The sequence below is a fragment of the Corythoichthys intestinalis genome, chromosome 15 (genome assembly GCF_030265065.1).
Source record: "Corythoichthys intestinalis isolate RoL2023-P3 chromosome 15, ASM3026506v1, whole genome shotgun sequence".
Lineage (NCBI taxonomy): Eukaryota > Metazoa > Chordata > Actinopteri > Syngnathiformes > Syngnathidae > Corythoichthys > Corythoichthys intestinalis.
The window spans coordinates 10,889,999-10,916,841 of NC_080409.1; the positions used below are offsets into that span (position 1 = coordinate 10,889,999).

The window sequence follows — 26,843 nt, forward strand, 5'->3', positions numbered from 1 at the left end:
ATTAGCTCAAAAAAAACTTAGCTTATGTTGGTTTTAACAGGGAACAGTTGGATTCGGCCATGTGAAAAGAGGCAGACTAGATGGCAGTGTATCCATGTTAATTAATAAAAGTAAATGCAAACACTTTTAAAATAAGCCATTACAATGCCACTTTAATTAAACGAATAGTCAAAGCAACAAAATTCGAATATTTTTTTCTAATCGAATACTCGAGTTAATCGTTGCAGCACTACTTTCAACTAAAAATGAATTATATCAAGTTTTTATGACAGTATCCTTGAAATCCTCAAGACATACACTGCTGACGAAAAGTTTTGGCACCCCTGCAATTCTGACAGATAATGCTCAATTTCTCCCGAAAATGATTGCAATTAGAAATGCAATGGTAGTAATATATTTATTTTGCTTGCAATGAAAAAACACAAAAGAGAATGAAAAACATGAAATCTTTTCATTTTACACAAAACTCCAAAATGGGCCAGACAAAAGTATTGGCATGTCGATGTCAATTATAAGAGTAATTGAACCTCATAGGCTAGGTTCATACTGCAGGTCTTAATGCACGAATCGGATTTTTTCGTGTTAATCCGACTTCAGTGAGGCATTAACTTGACTGTCTGAACGTGACAAATCGAATAGAAGTGGACTATTTCAAATCCTATCACTTTCGGGTCCTTTCGTATGTGGTTTAAATCCGATCTGGGCCGCATATTTCCAGAATGTGGCGGCGGTCTGAACTCCAAAATCGGAATTCATGCAGCAATTACGTCAGCAAAGAGCGAGAGCAGCACGCAAGATGTAGCTGTTCATTAGCGTTAGCGCGTAGCTTGAACTCTGCTTTTACTACACAGGATGCTGGCTTGACCACAGTCATAAAAAATGCAATGAAGAAAAAGATGAGCCTGGTAATGCTAGGTTTCTTACTGTGCTCCAAATGAGCAATATTTCAGTATTTATTACATTGCCGAGTCGAGGCAAACTGACTGCATGCACAGTGCATAGTTATTTGTTTTGATGCTTCGGCACATGCAGGTCAGTTTGCTCAGCGTGTGTCGGACTGCGAATTAGTGGGCATGTGTAAAACTTAAATGCAGACCTGTAAAATGAACCTAGCCATATTATACTGTACCTCTTAAAAATGCTGAAGTGCTAGGTTTGATCATGCAGGGTCACATGGAAGGTGAAGTTTGGGGCCTCGCTACACATCCCCATCTCCCTCTGTGCGCCACTGTCAGTGACGACAGAACCTTGCGCATATGGGACCTCTCCCCCAGTCACTGCATGTTGGCAGTGCGCAAGCTCAGGAAAGGTGAGTCACCCAACCTACTAAGGGCGTGACAATATATGGAAAAGCTGATATATCGCAGACTGTATCGCCCAAAGGTTTAACGATGTGCTAACGCCAAGAATTGATGTATCGTTTTTAAAAAGTTTCACAAAAAAACAAAACTAACTGGTTGCTACCATAATCTTCCATGAGAATAGCGTCTATGTTAGCTCCATGGCTGCCAGTTTTGACCGGATTGTATGTCTAACACCATCAATGGCACTGACACCAGAGTATTCACAGCAGGTTTTTTACAGTTAGCTTCCTGTTCATTTTGAGTCACTTTCTTTACATTTCTTGAGTCAATTCCTTCTCAGTAACCGAAATGAACAGGAAGTGACCCGTAAATGCCCTAAAAAGAAAAGTAAGTTATCGAAAATCAACAGAAAATGACAGGAAATGCCCCAAAAATAACTCGATGACGGCTATAGATGGATTGGACGTCTATCGCCGTCAATGGCACTGAAACCACCACTTTCACAGCTAGTTTTTTGTGGGCATTTACAGGACACATCCTGTTCATTTCGGTTACTGAGAAGGAAGTGACTCAAGAAATGAATTGGAAGTGACTCAAAATAAACAGGAAGCTAACTGTAAAAAAACAAAAAAATGGCTGTGAATACTCTGGTTTCAGTGCTATTGATGGAGTTAGACATACATTCCGGTCAAAACTGGCAGCCATGGAGCTAACATAGGCACTATTCTCGTGGAAGATTATGGTAGCAACCAGTTAGTTTTGGTTTTTGTGAAACTTTTTAAAAACGATATATCGATTCTTGGCGTGAGCACATCGTTAAACCTTTGGGCTATACAGTCATTTACATACAGGCATACAGGACATTTATAGGTTGATTTTGAGTCACTTCATCTTTGTTTTGGTTCATTCTTGAGTCATTTCCTGATCAGTAACCCAAAAAGAAATGACCTGTAAATGCCCCAAAAGGAAAACGAAGTGTTGAAGTGGAAAATTTACAGGAAATGACGTGAAATGCTCCAAAATGAGCTCGTTCCCTGGCATTGGCGCGTCCAATCCATCTACGATTTTGAATGTTCATCGCTGCCACCCTCCAGCTTCCAACGGATTGGACGTGTACTAGTGATAAACTCATTCCAATTCACAACAGAAGGATGAAAATAGCTTTTTTTTTCTGTTTGTTAGTTGTTTAGTAGAATATCCTAGAATTGTTTCCTCACAGTTGTGTATCACCATATCGTTGGATCGTTATCTAAGCCTTGTATGGCAAATCATAACTTATCGTGAACTACCCAAAGTTTCCCACCCCTGCAACCTACTTCTTTTTATCATGACTGTGAGAGTTCCAGGCAATTAAGTCCGTACGACAGGATAAAAAAAAAATCTTAATTAGCATTATTGTGTGAATTCGAATCATATTTGGAGACTATTCGACTATATACAACAATTTGTCTTTAAATTAACGGTTTAGCCACGCCTACCATTATAGGGCTCTAGCGTCCCCAACAGGAGGATGACGTCGGCAGGGTCATGGTTTCAGCTGATTTACAATTCAGCCCACTGATGGGGAATTATTCAGAATGAGGAAAATGCGACGAAGAGAGCCGCAAAATGTCATGGTTTCAGTCACTCTACTCCAATTTTTTACGGGATATTCTTTTTATCGAAGTATTTGTCCCCAATTGCTAAATAAATGGTATTGTCATGACAAATAACTGTCTTGTGCTAAATGGAATATGTAATATTAAAAATGCATTTATTCAGTACGACATGGCAAAATTACTTCATAATGGTCAAAACTGTCCACTTCTTGCACCTCCCAAACTGTATTTTATGCCACCGGAGTTTTTTGTCATTTCCCTGCCCCGGCTCTGGAGAGCATAAACAAACCAGGAGGCGTGACAGCTAGCCGACATGCTAACCCGAACCGAGTGCTGTTTCAGTCTTATTCTCGGCTTTCGAAGCGAAAAATCACACAAAACTACCCCGATCATATCACACGGCGGCAGGGTTGTCGATAGCCTTTGCCGATTGGCAACCCACCCGGCGACGAGCAAGTTACAGCTCATCGGACTCTGCTGCGGGCGAGAGAGTTAGTTTGCCAGGGAAGCAGCTGCAGAATAACTGCCGGACAAACCAGCCGATGTCGGAGGAACGCGTAGCTGCCACATGGTCGACACGAATATGGCGTGAAATAATGCTTTACTACACGGCGAAGTGTAGTAAATGTGCAGCTAACATGGCAGGATGTGTCTGAGGAGAGCTTTTCTACATGGTCGTCCATGATCAAACGTAAGTAAATATTCCTTTATTTAAAGAAAGTATGTAGTGTTTACTTTGTAATCGCTGTATTCGCATCCATTTTTAACACAAAGTTGCAATTTCTGATGGGGTGAAAAATTTGACAGAACACCAGGCACACGAAGAGGCAATAAGCAGAGTATAGCGCTCTCCCGCCGGTGGGCAGGTGGGACAAGCCGCCGGTCGTCGCAGAGTGGCATTCATGGTGGACAAGGAACATGTCAGCCACAAGATGCAAGCCACCTTCGTATTAAAACATGTGCCATGATCCCAATATTTAACATAATACAAAACACGATGTTTACTCACTTCCTCGTAAGTCCAATGGTCCCACTGTTGTCGCACACTTGTTTTGGCCGATCTCGGGGCGAACGGGAACTTTCTGAAACCCAAAAAGGCTCACATGCCTCTCCCTGGTGCAGCTACAAAAGCCGGCAGCCGTTTGGCTGGCGTGATGCGAAAAATAAACGAATTAATCCGCAAAATCAGCTGAATCCGCAGTCCATCTGCATGCTATCAAGCAATCCTGTATTGTGAGTTGCTGACCCGGGTGACGTCACATTCGCTTTAGTCCTCAACCCGAGACTGGAGCCGGAAGTAACTCATTCTCATGGCGCGGGATTCAAAAATTGAATATATAAAACGATCGCTTCCACACACATCTAAGCGGTCCATTTCATTCCGGAGCATAAAACACAGCGTGAAATATGAAATAAACATGCTTTTTGGTGTCATACGCACTTTAACAAGCATCTTGTCCGTCCCTTACAGGTGGCCGCTGCTGCAGCTTCTCCCCTGACGGCAAAGCCTTGGCGGTCGGTCTAAATGACGGCAGCTTCCTCATCGTGAACGCGGACACCTTGGAGGACCTCGTGTCCTTCCACCACCGCAAGGACATCATCACAGACATCAAATTTTCTCCAGGTTGTGATCGAAAAGACCAATTTTGGACTAGTGGAAGTCTCCGAACCAACTCCCGATGTCTTGTCTCTTTTCAGTTTCTGGCAAGTACCTCGCAGTGGCATCAGGAGACACATTTGTGGATATTTACAACGTAATGAGCAGCAAACGAGTTGGAGTGTGCAAAGGATGCCTCAACTCAATCACCCACTTAGATTGGGACAGGAGAGGTAAACATCCTTTATTGTTGATCCTCGTGGAGTAATGTGCAATAACCGCCAAACGCGGTGGCCCTTGGGGCTCTTTAATTCACAGGAAAACTACTACAAGTCAATACCAGTGCCAAAGAGCAGTTTTTCTTTGAGGCGCCACGTGGCAAGAGGCAAACAATTGCTGCCACAGAGGTAAGATAAGAAGAAGAACACTGTAAATTGTCCTTAGGTCAGATAGAGCGTGAACGCTTGTTTGTCAATACCAGGGGTGTCAAACACATTGTGGGCCGTACGAAACTCACTGGCTGCCTTTTAGGCATTCTTCTCACCAAACCTAGTAAAACTTTTTACACAGCTACAGTGTTGGCCAAAAGTATTGGCACCCCTGCAATTCTGTCAGATAATGCTCAATTTCTCCCAGAAAATGGTTGCAATTACAAATGCTTTGGGAATAATATCTTAATTGATTTTGCTTGCAATGACAAAACACAAAAGTGAATGGGGAAAATTTTTTAAATCATTAGCATTTTACACAAAACTCCAAAAATGGGCCAAACAAAAGTATTGGCACCCTCAGCCTAATACTTGGTAGCACAACCTTTAGACAAAATAACCTCAAACAACCGCTTCCGGTATCCATCGATACTGGGGTTCCCCAAGGATTTTTTTAAGCTGCGGTGATGGGTTGCATCGGAGTCGGAGCAAATTTGCGTTTTATTCACATTTTGTTTCCCAAGAAGAACCACATCAAAGATCTATTTGAAATATTTAATTTGCCAGGTTAATGTTGTAGCTCTCAGCTATGGTACATGTACGTAAAATGCGCAGCTGATTACAGCTATATTACCCTACGTAATAATACGACTTTTTTTTCTCGTAGCAATAGTACAACTTACAACTCGTAGTCCTTCTTTTTCCTTTCATTACTACATAAACACAACAATAGTAGTCCTTCTGTTAATGGACCAGTGGCGTAGGTTTGCATGGGGACGTTAGCAGGGGTGGGAGTGGCTAGAATTTCTTGCCGGAACTCCCCGCCGTGAAGGTCGCCACAGAGCCAGAAATTTTGTTTATTTATTTAATTTCTTTTTTTGGGGGGGGTGGGGGGGGGTGGGGGGTCAAACCTACTAAAATTACTGAAATGCAACCGAAACTGTTCTTTCTATAACACATACAAAAACAGATTTTCATTCAAAATTGTATTTTTTCAATGATTTGCAAAATTAAAAGTTAACAAAAACAGCTATAACCCCAACCTCCATCTACTAATTTTTATTTTTCCTCATTTCCTCACATACTTAAATGCCAAATCTCAATTTTAACTACTTAAGAACATAGGATGTATATTAAAATTGAAGTTATTGTAAACATTTACTTTTGCTTTCTTTTTTTTTAATAATAAAGACATAAGTAACATACATTCAGAAAAATAAGTACAAATGACTTATATTATGCAGAGTAAAATGGAATATATTTTGAATATCGCGCAAACTTTGACTTTTTTAAATCATAAGGAAATAAATAAATAGCCTAACATAAATGAACAAATATAAGTCCAAAGTGCACATTGACAGGTAAGATGTTCTGAACCTCCCCATCAGAGTAAATAAAACTAAATATGATAAATAAGCCCCCTCAACTCTTTTACATAGCGTTTTGACAGTTCCCGTCATATTTTTGGAATCAAAGCACCGTGTACCGAAACAGCATTCCAGCCCTGAATCTTACACCAGAACTGCGTTCCAGCCCTGAATCTTATACCGGAACTGTGTTCCTGACCGTTCTGGCCCACTTTCACCCCTGGACATTAGAGACATAACACTAGGAAATTTTCAGGATGCTCAAATTGTCCCCACCAACTTTTAAGCAACTTTATTTGCATTATATAATGAGTTCAGTTATAGAGGTAATTTACATTGTCTTTACATATTTTTCAGGGATAGAATTAACCCTACCATTATTAAGTGAATTACTTTCATTATTTTCAGACTTACACTGACACAATTTTTTCCCCTCAAACGCACGTTTGATTGGCTGATGACTAGTTAAATTCCCTTGTTTTCAGTGTAAATCAACTAGAAATAAGTGAAATAATCTGCCAGTGCTTCAAGTAAATGTTACTCAGATTTCTTGAAAAAACAAAAATAGCTATCTGAAAATAATCTTAACACACTTATTTTTGCAAAAAATGAGTAGCCTATATTTACTCTTAAAAAAAAAGCTTTTTTTTTTTCGTCAGAAATGTTCTGAATTCAAGAAGTGATATTGTTCAAAACATTATTTGAAATAATTTTTCCACTTGATTTTGGTGAAACGTGACCAACCTTTAGTTGTGTGGGTTTAATAGGAAAAAATAGTAATATTCACCTAAAGTAAATTCAATAATCGGAGCCATTAATCTGTGAACTAGACTTTAACACTCTAAACAAGATAGAGAAAATTATTCAAATAGATTTAAGAAAAATCATCGGATTAAAATGTTATAAATTTGGGTGTGAAAGTTAACCCCCGTTCACCTAATCTGTTTGATTTTATTAATGACCCATCCCCAGCAAAAAGTGCACATGCAGGTTATGCTGTTATATCCTCCCTACCAATATTGAGACCAAACCTACGCCCTTGTAATGGACTCATTTCAAGGAGTAGGGGGAAATTCTAATTACCGTGTAAAGAGTTTTACTAGTTTCGGTGACAAGGTGAATATTTTTTGTGTTGTTGTTCGTGAACTGCATTTCCACGCAAACGCACTTCGAGGTACCTATTAGCTCAGCAAGAAGTATGAGAGTAATTTTTCGAATGTCCCAAAGCTCGCGAAACTTGGATAAAAAAGCGCATTTATCAAGATTTCGTCAGCCGTGATTGCGTATATCGGTCTGCCGAAACAGCCTGATAGCGCTGATATAAGTACCTGCTCCTCTGCTATTGAATGCGTAGTTGACATTAGCACGGCGGCGCCCTGCTCGCCTCTCGGCGCAATTTCATTTAAACTTGCCGTTCCGTGCTAGATGGCCGTCCACCGCTCACTTTCACCGAAAAGTCAGAGCCAAAATACTGTACTGCCCCAAATGGGGGGAAGAAGGAGAGGAGTCTGTATTAGCTTACCCACTTTATTGTGGCAACAATTATAAAGAAAAACAATAACAAAATAACAGCGGGCTTCTGCGACATGCGACCGCTATCTCCTTCTCGCTTCCCTCTACGTGACAGCCCCCCATCCGATCATCTCTTAAGGGGGCCTAGCAAAGTTAAAGACATAACAATACACAATGAATAGTTTGCCGGTGAACCCTTCACATTAGGCTGCCGCAAGTTTGAAACGGCCTTAAAAAAAATTATAATAATAAATAAATAAAAATCTCTTTTCCACGGCGTGGCGGCTTTAATTTTGGTGTGGCGGGGCGCCACAATATTTAATTTGTAGGGGAAACTCTGTCAATCAGTTTCTTACAATGCTTTGCTGGAATTTTAGACCATTGGCCAACTGCTCCAGGTCTCTGAGATTTGAAGTGTGTCTTCTCCAAACTGGCATTCAAATTAGGGCCCCTGTGGCCCACCCCTAAAACCACCTATTATGGCTCCTCTCTTTTGCGCTTAGAACAGGCCGCATTTCACACTGGCCTGCCGCTAGTGAGAAACAGCCTTTATACACATTGCATCTAGGCCCTGTTTACATTTGCTTTCCTACCGGGCCACTGTGTACAACCTGTATTTATCTGTGTCCTAGGTGGAGAAAATCGACTGGAATACGTGGACATGTGTCCTCGGCACATCGGTCGAGGGCATTTGGCCTGTGATCAGCGAGGTCACTGAGGTGACCTCTGCTTGCCTTAGTCATGACAAGAAGGTGCTCGCTACGGGAGACGATTTAGGATACATCAAGCTCTTCAGACACCCCGTCAGGGTAAGCTACAAGACTGGAGACGAAATGCATTTCTCACGGAAGCAAGTTGATAAAGGATGTTTCGCTCCTAGGGCAAGTACGCAAAGTTCAAGCGCTACGTGGCACACAGCACGCATGTTACAAATGTGCGGTGGACCCACGAAGACAGCCTATTGGTGACGGCCGGCGGAGGAGACACGTGCCTCATGATCTGGGCCCATGAAGCTGAGACCCGCAGGGAGCTGAGACAGTGTGACAGCGAGGAGTCTGACATCGAGAGTGAAGATGATGGAGGTGTGTGAGCGGCTTCTTTTTTCCCATTTAGGGCAGTGTTGTTTTTTACAGCCCTTTTGAATTCCATCTTAGTCATTTGGACAGAAATACATATTAGTCTTAGTCAGATTTTAGTTATTTCAAAATGTGTTTGTCTAGTTTTAGTTGACGATCACTCAAAATTTTAATTATAGCCAGCTGAACGCCACGAACTGCATGTAAAAAAAAAAAAAAAAGTCCGAGAGGTCGCCACGCTAAATGATAATGCTAACGCGAATGTTTTGCTAACGCTACGAATTACATTTAGTGTGCAATAATCACTCGGCACAGACCTTGAAAGGCTAAAGCAAGATTGCATATTCTCTCTTGCCAAGTTAAGAACGGAAATGTGTTTAAAAAAAAAAAAAAAAAGCAGTGTTGTTCTCGGCAGCCCATTTAATTTGTCTTAGTTGTGCGGACAAAATTACTTATTAGTTTTACTCATATTTCAGTCATTTCTAAATGTGTTTCTCTTTGTCTAGTTTTAGTCGACGTATGCAAAAGTTTTCATCTTTAAAAATCAAAAGTTTTAGTCCAAACGAATTACTAGCACATAATTGTAGCGTCTACAATGCCAACTTTGTGATGATAATACACACTGAGCAGGAAAACAGTACATTATTTTCAATTAATTAAACCCACATGCTACAAACTGTATGCATAAAAAAAAAAGTATAAAAAGTTGTCCAACAGTTTAAGACGACGCTCACCATGCTAAACGCTAACGCAAATGCTATACTGGACTGTCTCAGAAAATTAGAATACACAATATTCTAATTTTCTGAGACAGTCCTGTACATTAATCCACCATTTAAAGCAGGGGTGTCCAAACTTTTTGCAAAGGGGACCAGATTTGGCGTGGTAAAAATGTGGGGGGCCGACCTTGGCTGACGTCCTTTACATAGAACAATATACAGGACTGTCTCAGAAAATTAGAATATTGTGTATTCTAATTTTCTGAGACAGTCCAGTACATTCGGTGTGATGATCACTCAACACAGACCTATAAAGGGATCCACGGATAGAAAGACCTGTAGTTCTTCAAAGAAAAACGTTATTATTAGTTCCATTAATTTGATATTAAAAACCCCTCTTAATGTTTTTGTTTTGATACAATTTGTAAAATTAAGTTTAACTAGTAGGTCGCCATTGTTGTTGACGGCGCAGGGCAGTGACGTCACTTGGTTACGCAGCCGGGCTTCCAGAGTATGACTCTAGCGCAGTGACGTGCGGTCAGGGGAGGCAGGTGAGGCAGAGCCTCACCTATCATCATGACAAAAAAATAATTATAGCATCAAATTTATATTAATATTTGTCCATTGCTCTTAATGTATGACTCATTTCAAACATTATTTATAGTCAAAATCGCTGAATTTGCCCATTTCCTGTTCAAATAACGAAATGAAACGAGAGGTGCGGCAGCAACGAGTAAAGTCTCACCTCTGATTGCGCAATCCATAACAAACTGGGTTGACACATGGAATTGGAGCGTGCTGGTTGCCGTACATCTGCATGTCGCCATTATAATGTTTCCAGATACGTTTATTTGACCTGATTTTCCACAGTCTGGCTAATGTCTTTAACCCTTAAAGTTTAATGTTTGTTAGCAACATATTTAATTTTGCTGATGGGAAATAAAACCGCAGTGAAAAGGCACAGATTGCGGCAGATAGTACTCTGCCGCACTGAAAGGGGGCGTACGTGAAACTGGACTTTCCGTCAAAAGTGGACGCGATTAACAACACCGGAGCTAAAAGGTTTGCTTCAAACTACGGGACAGAAGATAACTTGCGCTTTTCAAACGGACTGGTACACCCGAAAAGACTGGCTATGTGGCTGTCCTCCGAAAAATCCCCTTTGCTGCTTTCCCTGCCTTTTCTTCTCAACTTGTGCCAATGTCTGGACTAACACGAGATGTTGTGACATTACAAAACTACCACGAAGCCTTAGCAAACATGAGAGCTCGACCACTCACATTTAAAGCCTGATTGCTTTAAAAACTTTTGGAAGCTCAAGGATCAATTTGGCTTTGACGAACAGCGGAAGCTCAACGGTAGCAGCCACAACGCCCAAGGTAAAGGAAAACCGAAAGAGTTTGAAAGACCTCATTAATGCAACCTGCATCGTAGCTAAACAGGAGTTAACATTTCGTGGTAACGATGAGCGTGTAAGCTCTTCTAAACGTGGCATATATGTAGAACGATTACATGGTTTTGCTGAGAAAGATGAAAGGTTAGCTAGACATTTGGACACATCCACTGTGTTTTCTGGCTTGTCAAATAGAACACAGAACGATCTAATTGAAGCAATCCTCTCCATTGAGGCGGAGAGATTTTTTAAAGTAAAGGAAAATAAGGAGGACTTTTACAAAAAGGGCGTAGGTTTGCATAGGGACGGTAGGGACATAACACTACCAACTTTTCAGGATGCTAAAATTGTCCCCACCAACTTTTAAGCAACCTTACCTTTTTTGCTTGATATAATGTTCAGTTATATAGAGAATTTAAATCTTTCAATAGTTCCATATGTTGTAAGGATAGAATTGACCCTACCATTATTAAGTGAATTATTTTCATTATGTTTATGTTTGCTAATAAAAACCAGACATTTATTCAGGAAGTTTTCAAAATGTTTCTTGTGTATTTTTTGAAAACAAAGGTTTGAATCGAACAGTGTATCATCTGAACCAAAGCACGTAAAAGTTATTATCAGTAGATAAGGATTTATTTTGCATTGATCATTTTTGCCTATTAATTAATTAGGTTCATATACATGAGAAATGTGGCCCTTTGCCCCCTTCATCCAATCTGTTTGGTCTTATTAATGTCCCGTCCCCAACAAAAAGTGTACCTACATGCAGGTTATGCTGTTATATCGTCCCTACGAATGTTGAGACCAAACCTATGTCCTTCCAAAGTAACGGCGGTTTTTGTGGTGAAGGACAGGCGCAAGACCACAAACAGTTTTCATTTCTTATAAAAAAAATTTTTAAAAAAGAGCTTAGACTAAGAAAAATACAATAGAATATTTAAAAACTAAATTTTGGACTTCAATAAAATATCCTTTGTTTTTCTTTTCACACTTTTTGTTTCGCAATCTGCAATAATTTGATTAAAGTATCAGAATTAAAAGTTTTAAAAACAACTGAATATTTCACTAAAGGTCAGAATTGAATTCTGTGGTTTTGTACACCACTCTTTACTCTCATTTATGTTGCATGAATTATAGAATTGCGACAGCCAACACATTGAGGGTGTAGAGCAAATGCATGTTATTTTCTTACTTTTACGTATCGATAATATGTACCGTGTGCGCGTGTTTTGTGAAGAATGCTGATGAGATATGAAATAACCAGTAGCCAATTGAATAAGCTACCCTTTTTGGTTTATATATTTTGAAATCTGACACTAAAGGAGTCAGTGCCTCACCAACCATGAACCTTACCGCACGTCACTGCTCTAGCGACATAAACATGTCATTTGTTCAACTCTTTTAATTTGAACCCGAGAGGAATATTAATGAGCATGCCAGCACTGTTGATATTTCATAAAACGAGCAGCAAAAGCAAAATGAAAGGGAAAGACGGGATGAGACAAGAGTAGGCCAAAATGTGCTACATCGGCGAAACATGAGGCGAATTTGACACCCAAAGTACTACCGTGTGCTTTCAGCTTGTTTTGTTTAGATGCATAGAGACGGAATATACTAAAGATTCCTTAAGAAAATACTTTAATGTAGTAATATCAAATAAGGGTCGTTTAAATATGCTATGTGACTTACGTGGTCAACAGATAAACAATCTTTAATTCTACCACAAGAAAACACAACGCTTAAAAGTATGAGAGGGAAACACATGCAAAAAGTATTTTGAGGCAACAAAAAGGTAATAAAAGAGTCAATAAAAACACAAATAGTAAGTACTCGCCGCTTTTAACCGATGAGCGCATGTGTTGGACGTCTCGCCACATAAAAGGAATGGTGTACCGCACGCTACACTTCACTTCCTCTCATTAATATTCATGACGTTAGCTTATGTTGCTAAGGGGGGGGACACACTACCATTTGTCCCCAATAGGAAATGAATGGAAATCGTGTACGAAGGAGATGTTTACAGAGCTAAACCTACCAATTCTCTCCGAAAAATGATGTCCCTGGTGGCAAATTCACTGGTAAAGAATTGGAAGAATATACAAATGGTCAGTTTAAGAGATGGCTTGAGTGTCAAGGGATGAAAAAGACGAAAAAAACGAGCCAACCAAAGCATAGCCTTAGCTTTTTTATCGACACCTTTTTCTTACGTGACTGACAATGACATTCTCCTGTTTCAACAATCAATCCTTTACTACCACATGCCCTGTCCATCTTATATATTAATTCCTCTGGTTGTCTTATGTCTCTGACCGTTCTTTTGGACAATTTACATTGCTATTTTTGCGTAGCGATCGCAAATGCTACTCATTGAGGGCCAACGAACGCTTCATTTTTTAATTAATAACAAATATTGATTCGATAATTTATTTACACTTCCCCCTTACTAAAGTGTTTTTGTAGAACAGAAAAGGTAACAGTTGCAGTCAGATACCATTTTAATTCTTTTCAGGTCATTTCATTCATTGTCTGACAGAAGCAGCACGGCACAACGCCACGCTAAAAAATAAGTTAAAAATGTCAAAAAAACTTACCTCTTTGTCCTCTGAAGGACCATGCCAACCCAACTAAATGCTTACTGCATATGAAATGTGAATGGCTTCACCAAGAATTCATTCTTCACATTTTTTTCCTCCGAGTTTTTGGTTTCGGGAAACGTATGAAGAAAACATCCTTTATATTTCGCATATGTCTAGTAGGGGTGTGACAAAATATCGAAATGGTGATATGTCATGATATTTTGCATCCCAAAAGGTTATCGATATGCTCCTGCCAAGAATCGAGATATAGTTTTAAGAAGGTGTCAATGTCTAAAAAAATGAATAAAAATGAACCAACAAGTCTCTACCAAAATCTTACACCATCATAGTGTCTCAGTGAGCTCTACGGCTGCATTGACGGTGCTGGACGGCCAATCCATTTAGACTGGGAATGTTCGTTCATTCGAAACCAGAGCATTCACAGTTATTCTGTCCGATTTTCAGGACATTTACAGGCCACTTGCTGTTCATTTTATGGCATTTACAGGTGATTTTCTGTTGAGTTTGAGTCACTGCCTATTCATTTGGGTAATTCCCAGGTCACTTCTTGTTCTGTAACTCAAAATAAACAGTAAGAGACCCATAAAATACACCAAAAAAAACAGGTAAATGACCTTAAAAGGCCCTAAATTACCTCATTGCCTGGCATTGGCTGCCACTACCGGCCATAGACGTTCAATCCGTTTGAAGTGGGAGGGATGGCAACATTCGTTCATTCGCTGCCATCCTCCAGGTTCAAATGGATTGGACGTCTACTAGTGATAAACTCATTCCAATTTAGAGCAGAAGCTCGTTTTTCTGTTTATTAGTTGTTTGTAGAATATCCTAGAATGATTTCCTGACCAATGTATTGATAATCGTTGTATCGCCATATCGTCAGATCATTGTTATCGTGAGCTTTGTATCGCAAATCGTATCGTATCGTGCGGTACCAAGAGGTTCCCACTCCTAATGTCTAGAGTCATTTCTAAGTTCCATAGTACCAGTTTTCGATCGGCATTTTCTTTTTTGAAAGATTACCGGAGAAAACAAGCAGAAATAACATTGATTGTATGCGAGGGCGTGTCAATAGTATCCCACTTCCGCTTTACTTCCGCTTTACGATGCCAGTTACGGTCTAAAAATAGCATTCGTGCGGTACGCTATTGCAGTAAACTGGTAGTATTCGTCGAGTGACAGTGACAAACTACGTCATCACCCAGAGCGTCCATTGTGCGTATAAAACATGGCGCCCTCCGTAGGTCAAAACATGTACGAAATACTATAGATTTTTAAATCAATGGCAACATTTTTTGTGTTTCTAATAACATATTTTCGTAAAAGAGAACAATTGTGGCTTATAAGAGCCTTCAAGTCCTTAAGTCAGAGGTTAAGGTTAAGCAACAATGTATATTCTCTCTTGCCAAGATAAGAAAACAAATCTATGTGTTTCAAAAACAAGCAAGATGAAGCGCAGCCTAGCTTGAAGCTCATCTGAGTTACACGACCCAAACACCGCTACGATGCAGGCTGACGTCCACCACATACAAAAGGAAAATGTCACGCATTGTGAATATATGACAGAAACTGTCGCATTTTTGTCTCGTTTGACAAAACTGGCATTCGTCTTGTTACGTTTTGGTCTAGGAAGACAAGTTTTAGCTCGTTGTTGTCACGAAAAAGTTGCCGGAATATTTAAAGAAAATCTGCTGGCATGTCTGTATCACTCTCGTCTTTCGTCAGGTTACGATAGCGATGTGACAAAGGAGAATGAGATCAACTATACCATCAAAGCCTTATCCACCAACATGCGCCCCATGACTGGTGTAAAACCTCACTTGCAAGTGAAGGAGCCTTCTGTAGATGAGAGGTATTCCTCAGTGAAGCTGTGTGAAAATATGTCTGGCGTCAACGACATCTCTTTTTCTTATCTGTAACTTCAGCTCTTTACCTACATACCCTTTTAAAGTAACTTGCACCTTTTCTGCTCTTCTTTCTTTTAATGGCTGCATTCTGTCATTGCCCTGCTTCCTTCTTTCATTCCATCTGAAGACAAGGTGTGGTCAGGTAAGATTCACGTTTTGGATACTAGCATCCAAGTTGTCATGGTTAGATACACTGTAAATAATACAAATTCCAAGGCCATAAGGCAAAGCAAGTCAAATGTATTTGTATAGCACAATTCAACCAAAGTGAAAAAAGTCCCAAAACACAAATAATATAAGTGCTGTAACGATTATTCGATTAACTCGAGTAATTCGATTAGATAAATGAAATGAAATGAATGAAATTTAGCTGCTTCGAGTATTTGTTTAATTAAAGTGGCGTTGTCATGGTTTGTTTTGAAATTGTTTGCTTTTAGTTTTATTGATTTGGGTGGAAACACTGCCCCTTAGTGGTGACAACGAATATGACATAACTCATTTCACATGGCTGAATCCAGCTGCTCCCTGTTAAGACCAACATACGCTGTTTTTGTTTGAGCTAATGTTTTTTTAATGCATTCGTAATCTAGTTTATTGGTATATTTAGCCGTTTTTTGTGGGAATATGTGTTTCAACCATTTGTTAAGAGCATTGTTAAAAAAAAAAAAAAAAAAGTTAGCATTTTATAGCATTTATGCAAGCAGAGTTTTGCTATGTAAGTTCGCCAATTGTTCTTTTGTTGTACTTAGATCCTCATAAATCTATTTTATGATAACGTTTGAGGCTCAGCTGAGGTATTTTAATTTTCTGTTCCTTATCCAATTACTCGATTATTCAAACTAACTAGTTCATCGATGAATCAACTACTAAAATAATCAATAGTTACAACCCAACGTAATATTGCTCCGATTTGCTTTTATGTTGTGGTTGGGAAGAACAGTCATTGAAAAAAAATACAAAGGAATATGATAGATAGCTACCATCAATATTTTTTGCAAAAATTCCAAGGGAAAACAGAATTATGTTTGGCTGTACAATAACAAATACTTCTATTTTAAACGGACCATATATTCTTACATTACTCTAACAAAAGGGAGTAAAAACTTGCAAAAAAAAAAACATCATTTGAACATTCAATAACACAGTAACTTAAGCATGTTTGTAGATATTGTGAAAAACAAAATTCCATGAAATTCAAACATATTAAAAGGGAAAGGGAGGGCATCTAATCGCGATCTGGGGGGATCATAAATCCATGGATTGATTTACAATAGCCCAGATTTATAGGAGCTAATGGTTTGAGCACATTTTTAGGCTAGGCTACTGTAAGCTAAGATGTTGTCAATGTAGAGACCCTGGAATGTGCTCAGAATGTGCCCAAAAAAATGACTGAAAACGTGTTTCATCGGACTCGAAATAAATTGAAAGTCTTTTATGGAAGAGCTTAAATGTTATATGAACTAAGCAGGCATAAAGAAGGCACCCACAAGGCAGCAGATGTCCTTGAATTGGACTTTGGTTGTCATGGTTACAACATGGTGCTGACTTTTCTCTTTTATGTCTTCAGTGGCTGAGGTGTTTTTGAATTGCAGCAGCAGTGGGTACTGTTAGAAATCATTTGGAGTAATTCTTCTTCTTTCTTTGCTATTGCTACCATGCAGAGGTTCAAGGTAAGCTCCTTGATATTTTCTTATTAGATTCATTGTATCACTCTAGCGGTTACAACACGACCTTGTGTGTTCTAGTCCAAGTAAAGTACCGTATTTTACGCACTATAAGACACATCAGAGTATAAGGCACACCTTGAATGAATGGTGTATTTTAAAATTGTTTTCATATACAGGCAGTCCGTACTTGACTTATGTGAATTCAAATTTACGACACTGGAGTCTCGGCCGCCATTTTTGTCTAATTCTGGCAAGAGGGAAAAAAAACTACAGAAATTAAGCGTTACAGTGATCCCTATCTACTTGGCGCTTCACACTTTGTGCCCTCAGTCCATCGCAGATATTTTGCTTCAGTTAAAAAAATAAATAAATACAGCTAAATTGTCCTCTTGAAAAGAAACTGCTCTATTTTAAGCCAAAACAACTGTTGTGTTTGATAGAACAATATGCCTGTATGCTGCCATAGCAGATTCATGGCGCTTTAAGCCCCCAAACTATTTTTCATTTGTCCGTTTTACCTTGAAAACCCCCGTTTTCAGACGTCGCGCAACCGCTTTTGTTTCAACCCAGCCATAAAACGAAGGTAATTAATTATATTCAAAATGTCTGTCATTTTTAGCTTGGAATCATTAATTGATGTCTAATATTTCGTTTAAAAAAAAAAAAAAAAAAAAAAAAAGAACACACTTTTAGCAACCTTATTTCCGTTATATAATGACTTCAGTTGTATAGGTCATTTAGATTGTCTTCCCATATGTTTTAATTGTTGTAATTGACTCCACCATTAATAAGTGAATTATTTTCATTATGTTCAGACTAACTTGTACCTCTTTTCAAATGCTGAATGTGCCGGTTCATTTTTTCTCTCCTAAAGGCACATTTGATTGGCTGATGACTTGCCCCCCCCCTCCACACACTCACACACAGAAATGAGATATTAGGGATATTAGAAGTTTTTTCAGCCTTTCAGTAAAAAGACGTCAATGTTGTGGAAGTGGGGAACACACCACTAATTTGGCTACTAAAAGTCCGACCTGCATCAGAGTTACCATAACATTAAACTGTGTGAACTTGCTAACCTGCAAAACTATAGGAAACTGCTCAGAGAGAATTGTCCTCCTGTATGTGTTTTCTACTGTTAACGTTAATTAAACTGTGAGAAATGTAGTGAACCGAGTTTTAGCCACTTCTCCCCAATTTTACTTTTTATTTTATTTATGTGGTCTTAAAGCAGCTCACAGGAGCTTTCATTTTTTTGTTGAGTTTGGCTGTGCTTGTGGAAAAAAACAGTAGTGTTTTACCTGAAGGACAGCTCCATTTTTATTTTTTGTTGTTATCCCTGACAAAGACGTTTTTTTTTTTTTTTCAGGTAAATTTAATTTCTTTATTTAGACAATGTTGCGTGGTCTTAAGACAAATTGTTATTTTTTTGCATTCCTGGAGAGTTAAAAGATAATTAACAAGCTTGTATTAATTGTGTATGCTAATATAATTTATGTTCAAATAATGCAGTTTAAATTTACTCATAAATTCAGGCATTTTTTCTGGAAGTTTTCAAAATGTTTTAGTAATTTTTTTAAAACAAAGGTTTGAATTGAACAGTGTAGGCTGAACCAATACACATAAAAGTCAGTATAAGTCCATACAGATCTATTTTGCATTGCTCATTAAGAATGTCCCGTCCCCAGCAAAAGTGTACATGCAGGTTATGCCAATACCTACCAATGTTGAGACCAAACCTACGCCTTGCTCTCAAGTAAACGTAACGGAGTAAATGTAGCGCGGTACTACCACCTCTGGTTATGACCAAGAACCACAAATTCTCCACCTTCATGCAAATGACGATTATTACAATGAAAGCAGCCTGTGTAATAAAGCAGTGTGTTTCAGGCCTCCTGTTAGCAGAGCCCTGCCACAGCCTGAGAAGCTGCAGACCAACAATGTCGGCAAAAAGAAGAGACCCATTGACGTAAGATAACTTAATTTTTTCTCCCAATAAAAAGACATCATTACAAAAACTGTAAATCAGGGATGTCAAACTCATTTTGGTTCGTGGGCCACATCCAAGGCAATTAGATCTCACTTTTTTGGCCAAAAATAAACTAGAATAACTTATTGGCTGTCATTGACAGTGCTCGACGTCCAATCCATTTTGACTGACGGGGGAGAATGAACGTCTTGTGCCGTCAATAGCGCTGGAAGATGAGCATTCGTAGCCAGTCCTTTCACTTTAAGTGAATTGGATGTCTATCGTTGTCAATGGCAGGGAATTTTTCATCAATTCCTGTAATTTTGAGATAGTTACGGGTCACCTTCTGTAAATCATTTCCTGTTGTTTTTTCGGATATATCCTGGCTGTTTCCTGGTGATTTTAGGGCATTTCCAGGTGACTTCCTGATGTTTTGATGTCATTTCCTGTTGGTCTTGAGTGAATTCCTTTTTAACTCATTGGCTGCCATTGATAGTGCTTGGCGTCCACTCCATTTTGACCACTAGGGGGCGAATGAACGAATGTAAATGCGGTCACGAAAGTCAGCCAAGTGCACCCGATCACACAAATCTAGGGTTTGAGGGCGCCAATGTCGAATTAAAAGTATGTGATTTTGTATGTACAGTGGTATGAAAAAGTATCTGAACCTTTTGAAATTTCTCACATTTCTGCATAAAATTACCATCAAATGTGATCTGATCTTTGTCAAATAACACAGATGTAAAAACAACTTTAACTAAAACCACTCAAACATTTTCATATTTTATTGAGGATAGTGCGCAAACAATGACAGAAGGGGGAAAAATAAGTAAGTGAACCCTCTGCCTAAAGAGGCTTAAAGAGGCATTGAAACCCACTTTTTACCAAATAATTTAAGGCAGGTGTGTGCACAATCACTGATGAGTGGTTAAAAGTAAAAATAAAAATAAAATAAAAAAGTTAAAAGTAAAAATTGTCTTGATGAGAAGCATTGTCTGATGTGCATCATGGCTCAGTCAAAAGTTCTGAAGACCTGAGATCAAGGATTGTTGATTTGTATAAAGCTGGGAAAGGATACAAAACCATCTCTAAAAGTCTGGATGTTCATCACTCGACAGTCCTCGAAGTTGTTGACAAATGGAAATTGTCACTGTTGCTTCTCTCCCAAGGAGTGGCCGTCTACCAAAGAAGACGCCAAGAGTTAAGTGCAGAATGCTCAGAGAGGTAAAAAAGAACCATAGAGTGTCTGCTAAAGACTTATATAAATCACTGGCACAGTGCACACATTAACTATATGTAAAACCATGGCCAAAAATGGTGTGCATGGGAGGACTTCACGACGGAAGCTACTGCTGTTTAAAAAAAAACAACAACAAAAAACATTGTTGCTCGTTTATTGTTTAAAAAGGGACTTGGACACTCCACAGAAGTTATAGCAAAACATTTTGTGGACTGGTGAAACTAAAGTTGAATTGTTTTGGAGTAACACACAATGTCATGTGTGGAGGAAAAACGGAACAGCTCACAAACATCAAAAACCTCATCCCCACCGTGAAGCATTGTGGAGGGAGCATCATGATTTGAGGCTGTTTTGCTGCCTCAGGGCCTGGACAACTTGCAATCATTAATGGAAGAATGAATTCAAAAGTTTATCAGGATGTTTTGAAGGAAAACCGTAGGCTGTCCGTCAGACAGTTGAAGCTAAAAAGAGGACAAGACAATGATCCACAACACAGAAGTAAATCAACTTCAGAAAAACCAAATACACGTTCTGGAGTGGGCAAGTCAAAGTCTAGAACCCCATTGAGATGCTGTGTCATGACCTAAAGACAGCTATTCTTGCCAGACAGCCCAGGAATCTGACTGAACTTCGGCAGTTTTGTAGAGAAGAATGGGCCAGGATTGGTCCTGATCGATGTGCCAGACTGATCTGCAGCTACAGGAAGCGTCTGGTTGAAGTTATTGCTGCTAAAGGTTGGACACAAAATATTAAATGTGATGGTTCACTTGCTTATTTTTCCCCCTTCTGTCTTTGTTTGCATACTATACTCATTAAAATATGAGAACCTATAAATGTTTGGGTGGTTTTAGGTAAAGCAGGCACTGTTTTTACATCTATGTGATTTTGAGAAAGATCTGATCACTTTTGATGGTGGTTTTATGCAGAAATGTGAGAAATTCCAAAATGCTCAGATACTTTTTCATGCCACTGTACAGTATGAATGAGCTACAACATACCTGTGAGGAAGAAAAATTGACTCCCTCGCAGGCCGCACATTTGACCTGATGTAAATGGTATAGAATGAGGCCTGCTGATCAGGGGCGTACTGGGCTGGGGGATGAGTGGCCCGGGAGTCATTGAAAGACCGTTCCACTTCATGGACGGTGTTGGAAGTTACCCAGTAGGCAACACAAGTACCTGTACTTGTACCTTGATGAAAAAAACAGCAGTTCATGTCTTTTTTGACAAAAATTATATAGTAAACTATAACCCTAGCCCTGAATTTGCCTGGAGTAAAATAATTACAACAGTGTAGTGTTGTAAAGCATGTATTCATTTTAATGCAAGTAGGTCATTGATACAATAAACTATAACATGAGTAAACTATTAGAGAACTGTAATCTGATCAAAGTACATATGTTGGACTTTTAATTCAAAATTTCTAAATATTGGTACTATAAAAATGAGTAGTCAAAGAGGTCTGCGACTCATATTCACCAACCTTTGCCAGAATTTATTTTTATTTTTGGATTTACAGTACTACAAAAATGAGACTGTAACCTGTAACCAGATCCAAGTTCACATGTAGCACATTTATTTCATTTTTCTAAATGTCGGTCCAGAAAAAATGCAGTTTTGAGTATGTGAGAAGTCAGAGAGGTCCACTACTAAAATTCACCAACCTTGGCCAGAATGTATTCAAAATTGTGGATTTACAGTACCGCAAAAATGAGAACTGTAACCTGTTCAAAGGATACATGTAGAACCTTTAATTCATGTTCTAAATGTTGGTACAGCAAAAATGCATAGTTTTGAGTATGGGAGTCGTCAGAGAGGTCTACTACTAATCTTCACCAACCTTGGCCAGAATTCGTTCAGATTTACAGGTCGATTTACAGTGCCACAAAAATGAGAACTGGAACCTACCATCTACTAAAACGACCCGTTGCTCAGGGGAATCACAGAATACCCTACTTATTTCTCCCAACACCGGCCCATCAGCCCACCGGGGAAATCCCCGGTGTCCCCGTATGCCAGTCCGCCTTTGCTTTAGATGTGTTACAGAACAGAAAAATTGTTATCTGACATGATTTCATTAGATATTTTGTGTACTGCTAAGACAACCTGATGCTTTTTAACGGAGTAATTTCGGCTAAGAGCTGGCCAACGTGCCTTCTTGTTGTCATGACAACCACCTTTCTGACTTTCCGAACGCCCGCTCTTACTTTCTCTGTAGGACCTGGTGTTGGAGCTGGTGTTCGGTTACCGTGGCAATGACTGCCGCAATAACGTGCATTACCTGAACGAGGGGGCAGACATCATTTACCATACAGCCTCCGTCGGCATCGTGCTCAACTTGACCACCTGTAGGTTGCTCAACGGCAACGTAGCTTCAAGTCGTAACGCCTGACGTACGTACGAATCCTCTTACAGCCTGCCAAAGTTTCTACGTTGAACACAGCGACGACATTCTGTGCCTGACAATCAATCAACATCCAAAATTCCCCAATGTGGTGGCAACTGGCCAAGTAGGTATGTTTGTGAGCAGCTGCTTGCGCCTCTTTCCTTTTTTCTGTTTTGTCAAGATTTTACTGTTAGCTGACTACCATATCAAATTCCCTTGTTTTCATAGAAGGGTCAATTCGAGAATTGGAGGACATTTGATGTTATACCCCTTTAAGTAATCCACATTCAAAATGGTAAACCATGCAGTCTATGACTAAATTTTTAAAAAAATAAAAAATAAAAAAAAACTGAGGGTTTTTAGAAATACAGTGGTACCTAAAGATTCGAACAGTATTTGTATCATTTTTTTCCATATAATTAATCACATTTTACATGAAAATGACGTAATTCGTTCTAAGGCTACTCCAAACAGCATTAAATTTGCTGTTTATGTCCTGTGATTTCTTGTCTTTATTTGTAATACTTTGTCGACTCCTAGTGGTGGTTGTGTGTAATTATTTTGTTATGTTCCAGCTCACATCAAATGACTACACAAGCTCATAGCAAGCATGGAGTGCTAAAAGAGCTAACTTTGGTAGCCATTGCCATTTGTGCCTTGATAAAGCGTTTATTGTAAATTATATTGTTGTTGCATTGTTGTGTGTATATTTCATTTGTTTGCATTGATAGTCAAACGCAAATACATTACTGCAGTGCAACAAGCTGGAATGATTATCTTTCCTACGAATTTTTCGGAACAGGAAGCGAGAAAAGCCGCTAAAAACCTTTAAATGAAGTTTTGTGTACTGAAGCTTTAGTATCCTGAGGTACCACTTACAGCTAGTCCCCGGGTTCCGAATGAGTTCGGTTCCTACCAGTGTTGTTTTTGGCAGCGCTTTTAATTTTGCTTTAGTCTCAGTCTTTTTGACGAAAATACTTATTAGTCTCATATTATACAGTGCTGGCCAAAAGTATTGGCACCCCTACAATTCTGTCAGATAGTGCTTAATGTCCCCCAGAAAATGATTGCAATTGCAAATGCTTTGCTAGTAATACGTTCATTTATTTTGATTGCAATGAAATAACACAAAAGAGAATGAAAAAAATAATAATAATCATTTTCAAACATATCATTTTACACAAAACTCCAAAAAAAGGGCCGGACGAAAGTATTGGCACCCTCAGCCTAATACTTCGTAGCACAACATTTAGACAAAATAAATGCGAACAACCGCTTCTGGTATCCATCAATGAGTTTCTTACAATGCTCTGTTGGCATTTTAGACCATTCTTCTTTGGCCAACTGCTCCAGGTCTCTGAGATTTGAAGGGTGCCTTCTCCAAACTGCCATTTTCAGATCTCACTGGGGCCTACATTATGCTGCAAAATTTGTTGGTAGTCTTCAAACTTCATAATGCTATGCACACGGTCAAGCAGTCCAGTGCCAGAGTAAGCAAAGCAACCCCAAATCATCAGCGAAGCTCAGCCATGTTTGACTGTGGGGACAGTGTTTTCTTTGAAGGTCTCGTTGTTGTTTTTTTTCCCTGTAAACTCTATGTTGATGCCTTTTCTCAGGAAGCTCTACTTTTGTCTCATCTGACCAGAGAAAATTATTCCAAAACATTTTTGGCTTTCTTGGGTAGGTTTTGGCAAACTCCAGCCTGGCTTTTTTATGTCTCTGGGTCAGAAGTGGGGTCTTCCTGGCTATACTACCATAGAGTCCTTTTATGTTCAGACGCCGACAGATAGTACGGGTTGACACTGTTGTACCCTCGGACTGCAGGACAGCTTGAACTTGCTTTGATGGTAGTCGAGGTTCTTTATCCACCATCCGCACAATTTTTCGTTGAAATCTCTCATCATTTTTTTTTCCCATCCACATCAAGGGAGGTTAGCCACAGTGCCATGGGATTTACATTAATTGATGACACTGCGCACGGTAGACACGGGAACATTCAGGTCTTTGGAGATTGGAGATTGCCCTTGCTTCCTCACAATTTTGCTTCTCAAGTCCTCAGACAGTTCTTCGCTCTTCTTTTTTTCTCCATGCTCAATGTGGTACACACAAGGACACAGGACAGAAGTTGAGTCAACTTTAATCCATTTTAACTGGCTGCAAGTGTGATTTAGTTATTGCCACCACCTGTTATGTGTCAAAGGTAAGTAACAGGTGCTGTTAATTACACAAATTAGAGAAGCATCACACAAGTTTTTTAGGGTGCCAACACTTTTGTCGGGCCCATTTTTGGAATTTTGTGTAAAATTATAATGATTTTTAAAAAAAATTCCATTCTCTTTTGTGTTTTTTCATTGCAAGTAAAATAAATAAAGATATTACTACCAAAGCATTTGTAATTGCAATCATTTTCTGGGAGAAATTGAGCATTATCTGACAGAATTGCAGGGGTGCCAATACTTTTGGCCAGCACTGTAGTAATTTCAAAATGTGTTTATCTTTGTCTAGTTTTAGTCGACAAAATCTCATACAAATTCGAAGTGTTCCGCTTTAGAAATTAAAGGTTTGCGTCTTCGCCTTAGGTCACAGTGTAAATTGCGAGGCCATTCCGGAACACAATCGTTGCGTCTTTGTGTCTCACCGTCACCATGTAAACGGCCCATTAGTCAACAGTGACTGAAAATGTTTTCGTCAATTCAAAAGTTTTAGTTTAGTCGTCTCGTCACGAAAACTGGCATTCGTCTCATGTTCTAGTCCCCTATGTGTTTTAGCACGTCATTGTGACATCATTGTCATGAAAACAATTGTTCATCGAAATATTTTCGTTATCCTCTTTGTGGACGAAAACAACACTGGTTCCTACGCTGGCGGTGTACCCTGAATTTCGCCACAAGTCGGAATTCACCTCTTTACGTACCCCTAAATACCCCCTAAATCTCAAAATAACTATCCAAAACATGCATTTTTATGGCATTGTACTGTCCCGCCAAGACGTTTGCGCTAAATCCTAGCTAGACAATTGCCACGTTTACATGGAGCCAAATATTCCAATTACAATCGGAATATTTGTTCAAACCGAATAAATGTGTTCCATATAAACACCTCATTCGGAATGAACAGGCCCAAACCGAATGGAATTTCATTCCGATTCACAGGGGTGGAATATTCCGTTTCCCAAACCGATTAGAAGTAAAATCATATCATGTAAACAGGGAAGCGGAATGGTGTCTGGTTGCGTTCTTTCTGCGCATGCTCCTTACTGACGTGGTGACGTCACTTGGTGACGTAAGTAACGTCACTTGCAACATGGCTTCCAAGCACACGCACAGCGCACCCACACAACTTTTTAAATGAGCGGCGTATCATTCTGAAGTTTTGTTTCCACTCGAAAAGTTAAAACAGCAGCTGATCTGACGATCGATCTCCATGTTTTGCAACGTGACGCTTTGTTTTGATTAATCTGCACATGTCAGACGGCAGTTGTCAAACGTCCTTTTGGAATAAAGGCAGTCACATGTAAACGCTGGATCGGAATAGATGAAGTGACATGTAAACAGCTGATGTGAAATTTTATTCGGAATGATTTGAATCCCGTATGAATAAAAGTCAGCATGTAAACGTGGCTAATGAGCTGTAATCTTACCCCCCTCTCATTCAGCAGCGTGACTTATTCATGGGAGCAAATGCGCATTACTAACTGGTTTACGGTTTCTGCGCCAAAATAAGAGCATGCATCACAAAACGAAAGTCAACATTATAAACAAATACAGTACATATTTTGCCAAAGGGAAGATTAGTCGTATTGATAAAATAAAGTAAAAAAATAAGATACTGTGAGGTACAATAAGTTACTATTTACGAGACTCACAATTTTATAAAACACTTAGCGTTGATCGAGCCCTTAATGATTTTTCTATTATTGATGAATATGTAGCAGGAAACCAGAGTAGTGAAGGCTTATTTTTCAAGAATTTGGATGCAAAAATTTCCCCCAATTCTGGAATGACCCATGAAATGTTACTGGAGGACTATTGAATGTCTTATGAAACAAGTTAAAATAATCTGTAAAAATCCTTGTCTGTCCTT

The 26,843-nt window shown here is 39.2% G+C and overlaps 1 protein-coding gene across 5 annotated transcripts in view; it reads left to right on the forward strand.

Annotated features, from left to right (window-relative positions):
• Positions 1-26,843, forward strand: part of eml5 (EMAP like 5) — a 182,682-nt gene that overhangs the window by 132,666 nt on the left and 23,173 nt on the right. For 2 of the 5 annotated variants that reach the window (XM_057858649.1, XM_057858650.1), the window contains exons 21-32: positions 1,168-1,309; positions 4,374-4,526; positions 4,601-4,732; positions 4,818-4,906; positions 8,439-8,615; positions 8,687-8,888; positions 15,317-15,443; positions 15,626-15,640; positions 17,160-17,168; positions 19,056-19,134; positions 22,593-22,722; positions 22,790-22,888. In XM_057858649.1, coding sequence (XP_057714632.1) covers positions 1,168-1,309; positions 4,374-4,526; positions 4,601-4,732; positions 4,818-4,906; positions 8,439-8,615; positions 8,687-8,888; positions 15,317-15,443; positions 15,626-15,640; positions 17,160-17,168; positions 19,056-19,134; positions 22,593-22,722; positions 22,790-22,888 — 1,354 coding nt within the window. The other 3 variants (XM_057858652.1, XR_009067090.1, XM_057858653.1) reach the window with 3 other exon arrangements.